The following is a 13947-nucleotide window of genomic DNA, read 5'->3' on the forward strand; positions in this document are numbered from 1 at the left end:
TAACATTTATTTGCCTACCGAGATATACCTGCATGAATGACAACTTGTGAAAATGTTTGTTTACTGTTAACAATACAAGAAACAAATTTCCCATACCAGTAGTGCATCATATAACTATAAATATATGTTTTTTTTTCGATAAACATTGTACTGACCCGTAACTATTTTATCTACCTACGTAAAATTAAAGTAGAACGCGTTCATGGTCACTTGAGTTGTAATTCATTGCAGTTATTTGATTATCCTCAATTGTTTAATGTGGTAACAAAATATTAAAATTTGATAAGACTTCATAAGGATTTAAAAAAATCAGAAGCGGACCCAAGTGTTATACCGTAGGGTTCAAACTTTTGTAAAAAAAAACTATTTAGGAAAATGCTATTAAAACCATCGGAAATATATTATTGCCAAAAGTCTATCAAAAACAGATTTAAAAATGGGACAATGATCGGAGAAACTCTCGATGATTTATGTGAAGGAAGGTAATCAGATTTAAGCTTTTTTGTGTATTAATATCGTCAATACATCAGCGGCAAAATTGTAATTTGTTAGGGGAAGTAGAAAACTGATCTAGAATTTTAGAGATTAAAGACCCCATCCGCAAAACTGAAGAAGTTTAAGTTTGGAATTTCATACTGATGGCATCGCTTTAAGCAGTTGGCACATTTTAAGGTAGTTTTGTAAGTTTGTCACTCCGGATAGCAGGGATGTAAACTATAGTATGCGGATAACCTACTAAAACCCGGAACGACATTTGAAAACGTAAAACAAATAGAAATGGTTGTGATATGATCAACTTTAACTTTATACATTTTTGATTTTCCTATATCATGGACAAATATTCGACAAAATTGAGCTTATATACGTGTAAATGTCTGCACGAAATAATAAAACTAATAACTGGGATTTTTCACTGTATAGCCAGTTTGAAAACCTGCTTTAGGTCAAGCACCTCTGTATGGTTTAACTTCTTAGTTTATCACGACACGTTGGCAAATCGGGGTACCAATATCTTAGCCATTGGAAACAAATTGATCTGAACATGTAATCTTAAAAAAAATTATCTGACTATTCAGACTTTGGGTTAGGATTAGGGTTCAATCCTACGCTAAAATCTATTATCTAAAACATATGTCGTTCGGCCGTTCAATGAAAGTACCACGGTCAAATGCGGTTTTACAAGCGATTTATGAGTATACAGTCTAGAACATATCTTTGATCATGTCTGCAAAGTTTAATGTTATCTGGTGTGGAATTGTTTAATTGAGTGCACGCCAGATGCAGTATTGTCACGTTACGTAGCCCATGACAAAACTTTGAAAACTGATGTTCATGTTAAAGATTAATATTGTTTTTTTTTATCTTATATGTAAAATTGACCCGATAAAAATAAAACAAAGCACTGGGACGTTACACCACAACATGCCGTCAAACCATATCTTGACGCCAAAATGTTTTAATGTATAATTATGAATTTCATTTATGGTCAAGCTGCCAATATTTCTATTATACTTTTGTCAGAATTTTTCAAAACCAAATCCTATTCTTCCATACTAAAGTTTTGTTCAGTACCAGTAACAAATTTAACTGTGTTATTTTAAAACTGAACAAAGCAGATGTATTTTTATTTAAAACGTTCTTTGAAATGCATACTCAATCATACTGATGTTATTTTTTGTTTCCTGCATACTCTGTGAAATAAAAATCTATGTTTTAAAGGGATGAAATGCGTTGCAATCTTTTTGAACAAAATAATTATTTGGTTCAAAGGTTATTTTAAATTAACTAAGAATCAAGAACAGTAGCCAAATCCATTATTTTTAAGGCCGTGCTAAAACAAATGATGCACGAGGGCTGATAGCTGTTCTCTGATTTCAAATTCGCATACGGCAGTTGGACCCCGAAATACATATCATGTACGATCTTTTATCTGACAAAATATTTTTAAAATTGAGATGATATCAGAATATGGAACATTTTTAGTCAATATGTAAGCATATGTAATAATATAGTTGGCACACATGTTTGTATGCTTAATTTTTACGCAGGTGCCAATTGTCAAGTTTTCCAAAGATTTGCGTCATGAAAAAGGATTCAAAATGGTTTACAACAGATAATAGACGTCTTTGGGTGTTCAGAGAACTTTATAGGCTTGGAAAATGTGGCGAAATACCCGTGATTGAGACTGGAAGTATTCCACCAAATAAGATGACAACAAAAAATGGAGGCTTGTCAGTCTCAGTTCGAGGCATTGGCGGGCCTGGAGGAATGTGGTACCTTAAACCAGACGGTGCAGGTTCGAATCCTGATGGCACATATTCATGTACTTGGCCAGAACACAGTTTGTTCAGTCTAGGAGCATTTGGTTTTGATTTTTAAAATGACTCCGATGACATCGGGCTCGATTATTTATGAGAACGGATGTTACTTAGGTTATTTTGCCTTTTGATAAAATTTGAAATACATGAAATTATACATGTAGTACAGATGGTTATTCTACTTAAAGTGCCATAAATATTTATTAATATACATATGTACATAGATTGATAAATATCAATTTATGAAACCTTTTACTATTTTCACTTTTATATGGAATGATTTTACATGCTACAGTTTTAGAAATTAATTTTAATAGACATTTACCCTAATTTGATAAGATTGTTAACTTAAAGTTTATTTTTATTCTCGGACTATTGTTATCTTGATTATCTTTAGAAAATTAATTTAACGATTATATCTATTTTTGTGATTTTGTTATGTTTTTTCTTATCTCAAGTTCCAGAGTTTAAAATTAATGGATTCTTTGTTACAAAGTGCCTAGCTTTTTGCAATTTCACGGTAAACTAAACACTGACGTTGGAATCTGTTACAGCAAGCAATTAAATTTATACTCAGATTTTTTTTAAATATTTGACCTCTGTTTCTAAAACACGTTTATTATATAAAATATTAAACTAAATAAAATAGGTAATGTCTTCAGATACACAGGGCAAAATCATTTCAAATTTGACCAACATTTTATGATATTTTAATTTTTAGTATGTTCTGTTACATATTTATTTGATGAACAAAAAGACCCTTTACAGAGAGTTAGATCCCTGTTAACAATGTATGTTCTACTATTATTATTATTATTATAAAATTTTGTAATTACTCCCCTTTATAATGAAGGTATTCAAACAGTTGACCTTTTCTTTTGATTTCAGTATGATTTCTAGTTTTTGCATTTTATAGTTATTGAGATATTTCAACAACCTGGACCTAACGGCAAATTTTAAAGCAGTGTGTAGCTTCCAAATGCATTTATTTCTTATCTATTCTGATAGTGCAACCAAGATAGATAAAGGGAGATAATAAGAAATTTACAAATATACATTTCCAATGAACTTTGGCTAAATATGTAGCTATCAATGTAAATCTTTGACAAATATAATACAATAGTTTTTATATCTACACCATTTCATAAGCAAAGTAGGTTTATTAAATTCATACAATATGCTATAACAACACTATCTTGGTTGGGCAACCAGGATAGGAAAATCAATTTATAAGAATACCTACATGTATTAAGCTCTTAGTGAACACAATCAAGTGTAAATGATCATTTGTTACACAAATCCATTACTTGATCAAAATCTGATCAACCATTAAATGTCATAATAGTTTTTTATATATATTAATTAATTCTTTAGTCTTTACGATATTTAAAAAACGTCCGTACTGTTTAAATTCGCGTATTCACTTTATTCAAAGTTTATAGGTATTTTTTTCTAAATTTTGGAATCTTTGGCAGATAAATCTCTTGAGTAGTTTTAAAGTAAAGTTAAAGGAATGTATATTTATGAAAAAAAGCTATAAATAGATTTTCAGAAAACCGAATTTCAGAAAATGCATGTTTGTTATTTTTTGTGCGCGATATCGATAGAGCTATTTTTAACATCGGACTTGTTTTAAAAGTGAGATAAGTGTATCATGTATCTCATTTTAACTGTGATACTAATACGAGTGCAACTTAATATCAGTCAAGTAAAACGTAACACATTTTGTTTCAGTACACTGTGTTAAACCATATGATGTTAATTTCAATAAGGTATAATTGTTTGGGTAATGCAGGAATAAGGGTGTGTTTTTCCAGTTATAATTGAGATGTTCATAAATTGCTAGCTGTGCTGTTATCCCACAACGAAAACAAGTATAACTGTAGTCCAAAATATTAGACGTGTACATGCTCATTTTACCTTCATCATTCATTACTTTATTATTTTACATTTCTATTTCAATCTGCATTGTAACGTCTAAAAGGGCCCTAATATGTAGAATGTAGCATTTTCTCAAGTGTAAAATATACGATGTACGCAGGTTTAAACAGTTTAGCCTACTGTTATTTATCATATTCTAGTAATATATCGTTTGAATTTACCTTTAAAACCCCTTATATCCAATATATGTCAATTGTGTACAGTTTTCAATACACATTCCGCCATTTTTCAAGCATATTCAGCAGGTTATAATATATTTAGAATCGACTTAGACGAAAAACAATATTCCATGTGAACTATTTGCCAAGTGATCTAGAGGGAAAATATTTCGTCTAAAATTGATTCTCAAAATAAACTGTATTTACACAACATTCGGAATAGACCGGCAATGTTGCACACCATAACACAGATACACGGCGATACATACAGTGGAAAGAAACAACTCGATATTTATACATGAAAAGTAACTTTTATTTTGTAATTATTCACATATGCAGTTGAAAAAAGGATTATTTTCGGTGTAAGTAGTGTTCTTTCACTTCGGATTGGGTTATGTTGTTCGAAATTTGAAGAATAAAGGCGACATGAAGTGTGTTCGCTTCTCACTACATGTTATAAATGGCGATCCGATAAGACCTGACATAACCGATAGACGTCAAAATGTTAAAATATGTTATGTCAGGTCTTATTTATAGGACTAGTATAACTGGTGAAGACTAAGTATATATAATTAACAATAGGCAGCTAAAACAATTTAAGTTTTAGTTAAAACTCAATGGTTTATACTTACTATAATTCTAAAATTAATTTCGTTCAACGTTTAGTGCGAATTGGTGTAAAATTGTTGACAAAGGATACTTTACATATTAAATAGAAAATGCAAAGACATTTATTGGATATAAAGTCTGGTTATTCTGGAAACTGTTGTTAATTCTATAAAGATGATTGTTTAATACTTTACATTCTCGATTTAGAACAGAGAAAACACGGTTTTACATAACACAAAAAATATTGCTTTTTGTAATGCTAATATTCATAATGCTGGTCTGTCTTGTTTTGTTATGCTCCCCATCCCCCTCCCCCACGCCCCCCTTCCGCAAGAATAAAAAACTAATACCTTTAAGCCAACAATATAAATACTTTTGCAATCTGTTCTTAGTATAACAGCATGACAAGCAGCAACAAAGCCTTGTTCTAAAGATCATTCTGGTATCTTACTGAAAACTATACATATTATTTCATCATAATGTGCAAATATCTGTACGTTTTATACATTAAGATATGATTTACAACTGTTATTTGTTTACAAACTTTCTGTGATAAACGTCTTTTTTCTACGCTAGTACACGAAACTGTTTCTATTCTATGAGTGACTCTTTCTTTCAGAATGTTGTAAAATTGTTGATTGAAATAGAAGTTCAAAAGAACTAGTCTGTGTTTGTACTAAGAATTAATAGTTTGCCTGTAAATTAGAATAACCAAGGCTTTTAGCACACACACCCAAGTTATAACTGACAATATATAAAGAACATGGACATATAATAAGAATTTCTCGAAGCTCTTCACCCAGAAATGGAGACCCTTTGTGATAATTTCATCGCAAACCTATACTTTACCCACCGTGTGTGTATGACGAAAACGCTCTGTATACATTGATGTTGTTTTTATGTTGATCGAGTTAATGTTCAATCGTTCGGGTTTGCAAGGCGAGGTTTTAAAGGGGCTGATTCAATATCTGTTGTAGATACTGACGAATTACTTAACAGGTTAATCAATATATTAAATGTATTACAAAAATGTAAAGTGTCTATTAAATTTTCATTTTAAATGCCCATAAAACATAGACTTTCTGTAAGAAGTACGATTTGTAATCTGTCTTACACAATTGTTTGACAGACTACATGTAGCAAAATTTTTTGATTCATAATTTATAAATCACTTTTTCAGATAACATTTACATATCAGTAAATTCTTTTTCTCCAGAAATTTATGACTAAACGTATCCTAAACAGTTACACATGTTTACCAAAATGCCAAATATGAAGTTTATCTATTTATTTACAACACTGTTGTACTGATACCTCCGTCGGATCCTGTTTTTCTACAATTATTTTATATAAAATATGATACAAATTATACAGCTACGCTATGTGGAGAATCATTTTGACTTGCACTGGTTTGTCAAAAAAAAAATTACTTTAGGGTTTATACAATAGGTTAATCATAAACGCGATTACCATTTATTTTTGAGCAACCTTTATTTTTTACAGATGGACAATAGCGACATGCATCTAAAATTAAAAAGAGTATATGACGATGAATGAAATCTTAAAAGAAACATTTTTGCATGAAAATTTGCTTGATGAAAATATCATGCATTATCAGATCAACGTCTTTCAGTATCTAGATCAAGGTCAGAGTGCTGACACTTTCAAATAGTCGATTTAAACTGACTTGCGAGAACTACAAGCGAAAGTTTATTTATTTATTCTTTGAGGCAATAATAAAAGTGATACTGTATATACAATACATTAAAACATGTTACGGATGAAGATACAAATAACATGAAAAAGGCGAATATACAGAACAACAGCTTGTTTATTGTATACCTGCTAATTGCTAGCCAGTACCATACAATTGGCATCCAATGAAATCATGAAAGGAAATCGACATTGTAACACACATGTGTGTCCAAAGATGCTAAAATGTGTAGGAATATAAAACACTGACATGATGTTTATAAAGAGATTTCGAAGGTTTCGAACTAAAGGAACATTTGGATGTATCGGTGTATTGTTCTTGTTATCAGCTTTTCAAATGGTAATATTTTGTAACTGATTAAATAGTTAAGAACTGGATTAAAACATAAAAGGCAATATTGTTATATACTGTCATTACAGAGGTTTATATTTTATTGATCTTGAGGTATTTTTCTTGTAATGAAAGTTGACATTCCAGAAATGAAATTTCATAATGCAAAAAGTATATTTGGGGAAAATATAAAAAGAAATATTTGTATCGTTTATTTCAACATTACCATATCTAATGTGTTCTTTACTATATACAAAGATCTCAAATTTAATGCTTTTAGATACTGAAGATACTGAAAAAGGCGACTGCCACAACTTAGTTTAAGTTATTTTGGATGTTGTACACGCGTCTTTATGGACCGTTTTAAATGGAACTTTGCATTTTTCACTGTCGATCCAATTTACAGTAATATAGATCTAACAGATATGCGGTTTATACATTTCATGATAAAAGATCAGAGTTGGTACATATGCATGCTAGTATAGCCTTCGGTTTGTAGATTCCGAAAACGTTAAGTAAAAACATGATGTACATGTATATAACAATTTTATCTCTATGGTGATATAATGATTCTGACAGATTTATCATTACACCTTGTGATAAAGGCATCAAAAGCAACTCATTGCTGACATTTGTTATGTAGTACTGATCTGTTCACTAGTCATAACAGCAATATGTTGAAATATTTACATAGCTTATATGGTTGGTTCTATGTAGGATTAAATTTGGAAAAATAACAGCAGTTGAGAAGGTACCATACGTTGAAGTATTTATTTGACATCGTTCTGTACAGAGCAATATATTTAGACGTGTATCCATCCGAACAAACATACTGGGCTAGCCGATTGGGTATGAAATGAGAATACATAATATGTCCAATTTTGTACAGAAAAATGCAAAAAGTATTTTAATTGTGTGCTTATTTTTCTCAAAGATAAAAGGAAAACATTACAGACCGATCAAATATGTCGTTGAATTCTATATATACCAGTCAGAGAGTCTATTGTTTTGGTAATAATGAGACTCGTTTCAACGTCTAAGTTGGAATATACTGAGTCCAGTACGGAAATGCACTTGAAAGTCATATGGTACAAATGAAAATCGCTGATTAGAGAGAAAAATATGTATAAAGTAAAACAAAATACTGACAACATACTGTTATAATGACTGTTTTGTAATTTAGATAACTGAGTTGTTCTTAAGCACTTTAAATGCTCACAAAATGAATTGATTATATTGATATTACAGCACAGTTCCATGAACAAGGTGAATCATGGAATCAAACAGAGGAGTGAGGGAATATGTCAGAAATATAAAACAACAGAAAAAAGAACGTTGAATGGTTTTGTGGTGCGCCGTGAGAATCATTTACTCTATTACTGCGATGTTCCAAAGGTTCTGCGTTCATGAATGCACTATTTAGGGAAGCTTTTTCGTGTAATGACTGTTATTATAAGAAAGTAAATATGGCATATAAGAGAAAAAAATACAACTACGTTAAACAGAAGATAGAAAATTCTACGTATTCTTTTATGTTTGTAAGAGAGCCGTATAGTCGTTTATTTGCGACTTTCGAAAATAAACTTTACTGCCCAAACGAACTTTGGCAAATACTGGGAACTGATGTCGTCAGAGTTGTTCGTAAAAATGCCACGTGGTTAAGTAAACAATTTGGACATGACGTTACATTTGCTGAATTGGTAGAATATGTTGTTACTTTATTTGAACATGACTGGCGTTTAAATATTCATTTAGCTCCTATGCATACTAGATGTGACCCCTGCTATATTAAATTTAACTTTATTGGAAAGTTAGAGAAAATGACAGATAACATAATAGCATTAGCTGAAATGTGGAGAAAAAACGGAATTAAAGTTGACTTTGAGAGTAGTGTAGACGTTAAAGAACTTGAACTTAAACACAAGCGAGATATGGGTCCTATAACTCATATGTTTACTACATTATCGAGATCGCCGGAGCTATCAAGATACGATCTCTTTCAAAGACTCTGGTCAAGCTATCAAATTAGAGGATTGATCTTGAACGAACATAAAATGCCTTTTAGAGAAGATCTCGTGAACGGCATCGACAATGTAATGTATGAGTTAGCAGTTAAAGAAGCAATTGAACAAAGTTCAAATAATGTAACTGCTTTGAATAATCAACGCAAGGAAGCATTGATAAAAGCCTACAGAACGGTGCCTATGGAACATATGCTTAGGTTAAGAAATGTACTCAAAACTGATTGTGAATTGTTTGGCTATGATGATATGCCTCAGGCACTTTTCAATAGGAGCACTTCTATAAATGTAATAATGGAAAATACGTAATTTAAATCATTATATAATTTGTAATAGAAAGAAACATGACACTTGTTATTCATTTGTTATTTTAAAACTGCTAATTAAAGCCCGCCCGCTTAGCTTCATAGGGAGAGCGTAGATCTACGGATCGCAGTGTCCTGTGTTAATTTAATCCCCGGGCGAGGCGAATGTTCTCCGGGACGATTTGATAAATAGCATTTGGTCTGAAATCATTCGTACTTCACCTCTGATTCATGTGGAGAAAATTGTAGATACTTGTGGAGAACAGATTTGTACTGGTACAGAAACCACGAACACTAGTTAAGCTAATTGCCCGCCGTTGCATAACTGAAAAATGAAAACAATGTTGAAAAACGGCGCGAAACCCAAACAAACAAACTGCATTAACCACTTTTTACACAACTTCAAATGCATAGCTGTATGATAAAGACTGGAAACCTTTTGTAAATGCTGCACAGTCAAGACTCACCCAAACTGTGAAAGTATATATTCCAGGTAGATTTTTGTCATATGTATATTAATCATATTTGCAGGATAAATACAGGTATAAATTTTAAATGTTTTGTCTTATTTCATGTGTGACTTTCGCTCGTAAGAAGAACAGTATTCTTTTAGTTTATTTTTGATCGTTAGTGAGGAATACTTGATATAAAATTATGTGAATTCTTGAAAATGTTACTTGATAAATAACTTGGGCAGGATTTCAAATAATAAAAGTTTGAATTGATTTGTGCGTTACAAAGCGCTTTGTTAAGTGACGTTGACGTAATTTAAAACCTGTTAATGTCATATGAAGTTCCCTATATCTGTCCAGAATACTTACGATGGCTTTCCCGTACAGAAATAACTGAATGTTTTATTTTTAATTTTAATAAAGCCATTGTTAACTAAACAATTTTAAGATACGCCTACTTCTGACAAGCATAAATATCGATAAAAATTGACAAAAAAGATAAGGGTAGAAAACACCAGAAAAACTGCATATAAGATTGGACATAACGTGTAATGATAAATTTATAACAAATATTTTGCATAAAAGATGTTAGAATTTAAAATTTGCATATTTGCCATAAATGGGTGTAGTGTTTTTAATTTTCATGTGTTTATGTTTTTTCTATACCGATACCTATTTGTCAATGAAGTCGTATGTACCTGAATTTTGTTATAAATATATTACTAGGAATAAATTTAAACAAAAAAAAGCTTTTTGATAATACAGAACTTAATGCGATCGTAATAGTGTTTGATTTGTTTTGTTTGGTGGTAAATAACAATTCCCACAAAATATACACAACATGTTACCTTGATTATCGGAGATACATTTTATACATAGTGCATCTTTGACAGCTGCATGCGTTATTTAAACAGCTGAAATCGTTTTCATATTTGTTCAGACGTCGGGAACTCTCTCTGTTTCAATGTGGCAAGGGCGATACAGTGGACAGAGATCATATTTAAGTGTGGTCCAAAATGTTCCACCAAAGCAATGAAGTGGCAGTAAGGAAGTCAATTTACTAAAGTTTTAGATTCACAATATATGCCAAATATAAATGACAATGCATCTTGCCTCAGTTTAAACATAAAAACAAATGGTGCAATTGTATTGACATTTTTACAACTTCATTAAATAAAATATTTTTTTTATATTATAAAACAAAACAAAACAAAGTCTTTCATCAATAAAATATTTTATGTTGTTATAATGGAAACAATAATTGCACATATTTACCTAGGATATTGGCTTATGCTACAGCTACCTGTGAGCTCAATACCACATACTATAGCGGCATAAAATACATTTTAAATCTCTCTTGTAGTAAAGAGCGTAGCATGCAGCGGAACGACTGAATATCCGCCCCGACAACAGCATACAATACCTCTATAGCTTTATCAAGGCAAACACATCGCCTAATTACATATTTCTGTTTATAAAGACAAATAAATGACAACATTTTTTTATAACAGACACTATTTCGGAAATATAGCATATAATAACATCACAGAAAGAAAGGAATAATATTTAAAAGAAGCAATATTTCCAGATATGTCATCAATTCAAAACATTTCAAACGCTTGTGGTACGTTAAATATGAAAACGGAACTTGTTCAATTTACATTTGAATAACAACAACAACAACAACAACAAATACTTTTATTGCACATCATCATTCACATGACTTTGACAACGAACATTACAAACAAAATAAATATTACAAACATAAAATGCATCATAATTAATAATACGAAACATTTGTCATAGACAACGTGGTCGCATACTCCAAAGTATTTTGAATTTAAATATAATATTTTAGATCTATATGTATAATAAGGTATCACGATCTGTAAAGGAAGGTTTACCATATAATTACATGTTAAACATAATAGTTTTATTCTAATAACTTATACAGATATACATGTTTACAAATATATAACTATGATCTGAAAAACATGCAGGATTCACAAGTACCACACTTGTTCGAAACGAAATAACGAGAATGACATGTGAACATGCATATAAAGCAAAATATCTCACTGTTGTATGTCTTGTGTAATACAAGACAGACACGCAGAGATATACGTATTATAACTAAAGCGTTATGTACGTATTACCAGAACAGAAGAACATGAACTTTATTACTTATTAATCTGTGTTATTTCTAAGCTTATATGCAGCTTTTAAAAATTTTCCAAACTTAACAATGGTTCTCTGAATTTTTGTTTTCATAAGTGTAATAAACTTTTCAATTGTTGGCCAATTCATACAATATTTTGGTAAAAACATTTTTCTTAGCTCTCTATATTTAGGACAACACATAATAAAATGGTACTCAGTTTCAACTAAATTGGTAAAATTTTGACATGTTCTATTATTTCTTTCTACACCATTATATCTCCCTGTTTCTATAGCTGAGCGATGAGATGATAAACGAAAACATGTGATTAATCTCCTTAGGTGATCATTTTCGCAAAAAGTCAAATAATTTTCAAAACCAAATGATGTTTTACTTTTTCTATAATACTCTAGTTTTGTACAGCTGTCTATGGAGGCACGCCATTAATGAGTAAACTGGTCTTTCAAACGTTGTTTTAACATAGGAAATAACTGGCCATCGATATCGTTCTGATAGAAAATATACCCAATACCTAATTCGTCTAGAAATATTTTCACAGATTTAACCCATGGTAAACAATTGGTTCCATTCACATGTTCTCTTTCATTTATGAATATTTTGTACATGATAGACTGTTTATTTTTCATAATTTTAAACCAGTATTTTATTACTCTTTCTTTACACATAACTGACAAAGAATATCTACCTAGCTCTCCTAGGACAGCCATATTTGATGTCTGAGTTTTTACGGCTAGTATTCTTTTGCAAAATTTCATGTGTATTTTTTCTATATCTTTTACATTATATACTCCCCATATTTCTGCACAGTATAGAAGAATAGGCATAACCATTCGGTCAAACAGTAAAAGCTTAGTTTTAACGTCCATTTTTACCCTTGAAAAAATTGAATAAAGACCGTTCAAAGCTCTCAATGCCTGATCGGATAATGTTGAGATAGCTTCTGTAAAATTACCGTTACGGGTAAATTTTACCCCAAGGTAACAAAATGAATCAACAATTTCTAACGATTCGTTATTTACAAAGAATTGTACATTAGGTTGCAATCTCTTGTTATTAAAAATACAAATTTTTGTTTTATTTATATTGATTTTCAATCCCCATTTTAGTGAATACATATAAAGACTATCAATCTGAGCCTGTAGGCTCTCTGGCGTAGTTGTGAATAATAACATATCATCTGCATATAAAAGCATATACATACATAGTTGGTTTAAGCCGGTTTCCGTCAATGCATTAAAATTCATATTACATGTGACGTCATTCACGTAAAGGAGAAAGAGAATAGGAGAAAGGGGTTCTCCTTGTTTAAGGCCCAAAGAGACGTCAAAGAACTCTGACAGTGTCGTAAAATTTCTGACACATGCTGTTACCTGTGCATACATTGAATTCATGATTTTCAAAATTTTAGAACTTAATCCAATATGTGTAAGTTTATACCATAAAGCTTCCCTATTTACAGTGTCAAATGCCTTTTCATAGTCTACAAAACAACAATGTAAAGATTGCTTACTTGAAATTATTTTCTTAATAATACTATGTAAAATAAAAACACAATCAGATGTACTTCTGTTATTCCTAAAACCAAATTGTGAATCATTAAAAACATGTTGTTCTTCGCAGCACTTATTCAATCTATTACGAAGAGCAAGAGAGAATATTTTTCCCATTGTAATAACAAGAGTTATACCTCTATAATTCGCATGGTTAGATTTGTCTCCCTTTTTATGCAATGGTACAATAATACCCTTTGTCCAACAACTGGGGTAATTTCCATCTGAATATAACTTATTAAATATCTTTACTAAAAAGGGTGAAATGAATTGTTTTGAATCAAAAAAGAAATCCGAAACTACTTGATCATATCCTGGTGCTTTGTTTCGCGTCAAGCTAGAAATAGTTTTTTCTATTTCATCTTGTGTG

General features: G+C 30.9%; 1 protein-coding gene and 1 long non-coding RNA gene across 2 annotated transcripts; both read left to right on the forward strand.

Annotated features, from left to right (window-relative positions):
* Positions 1–206: 206 nt before the first annotated feature.
* LOC123539211 (uncharacterized) lies at positions 207–5686 on the forward strand. Its single transcript, XR_008368344.1, has 2 exons — positions 207–482; positions 2049–5686. It is a non-coding gene; the product is annotated as an uncharacterized LOC123539211 (long non-coding RNA).
* Positions 5687–6758: 1072 nt separating this feature from the next.
* On the forward strand, positions 6759–10524 carry LOC128550632 (carbohydrate sulfotransferase 8-like). Its single transcript, XM_053529993.1, has 2 exons — positions 6759–7079; positions 8319–10524. The coding sequence occupies exon 2, from the start codon at positions 8477–8479 to the stop codon at positions 9398–9400; it is 924 nt and encodes a 307-aa protein (XP_053385968.1). The 5' UTR covers positions 6759–7079; positions 8319–8476; the 3' UTR covers positions 9401–10524.
* The last annotated feature ends 3423 nt before the right edge of the window (positions 10525–13947 follow it).

This window comes from Mercenaria mercenaria, chromosome 18 (genome assembly GCF_021730395.1).
Source record: "Mercenaria mercenaria strain notata chromosome 18, MADL_Memer_1, whole genome shotgun sequence".
NCBI classification, from domain to species: domain Eukaryota; kingdom Metazoa; phylum Mollusca; class Bivalvia; order Venerida; family Veneridae; genus Mercenaria; species Mercenaria mercenaria.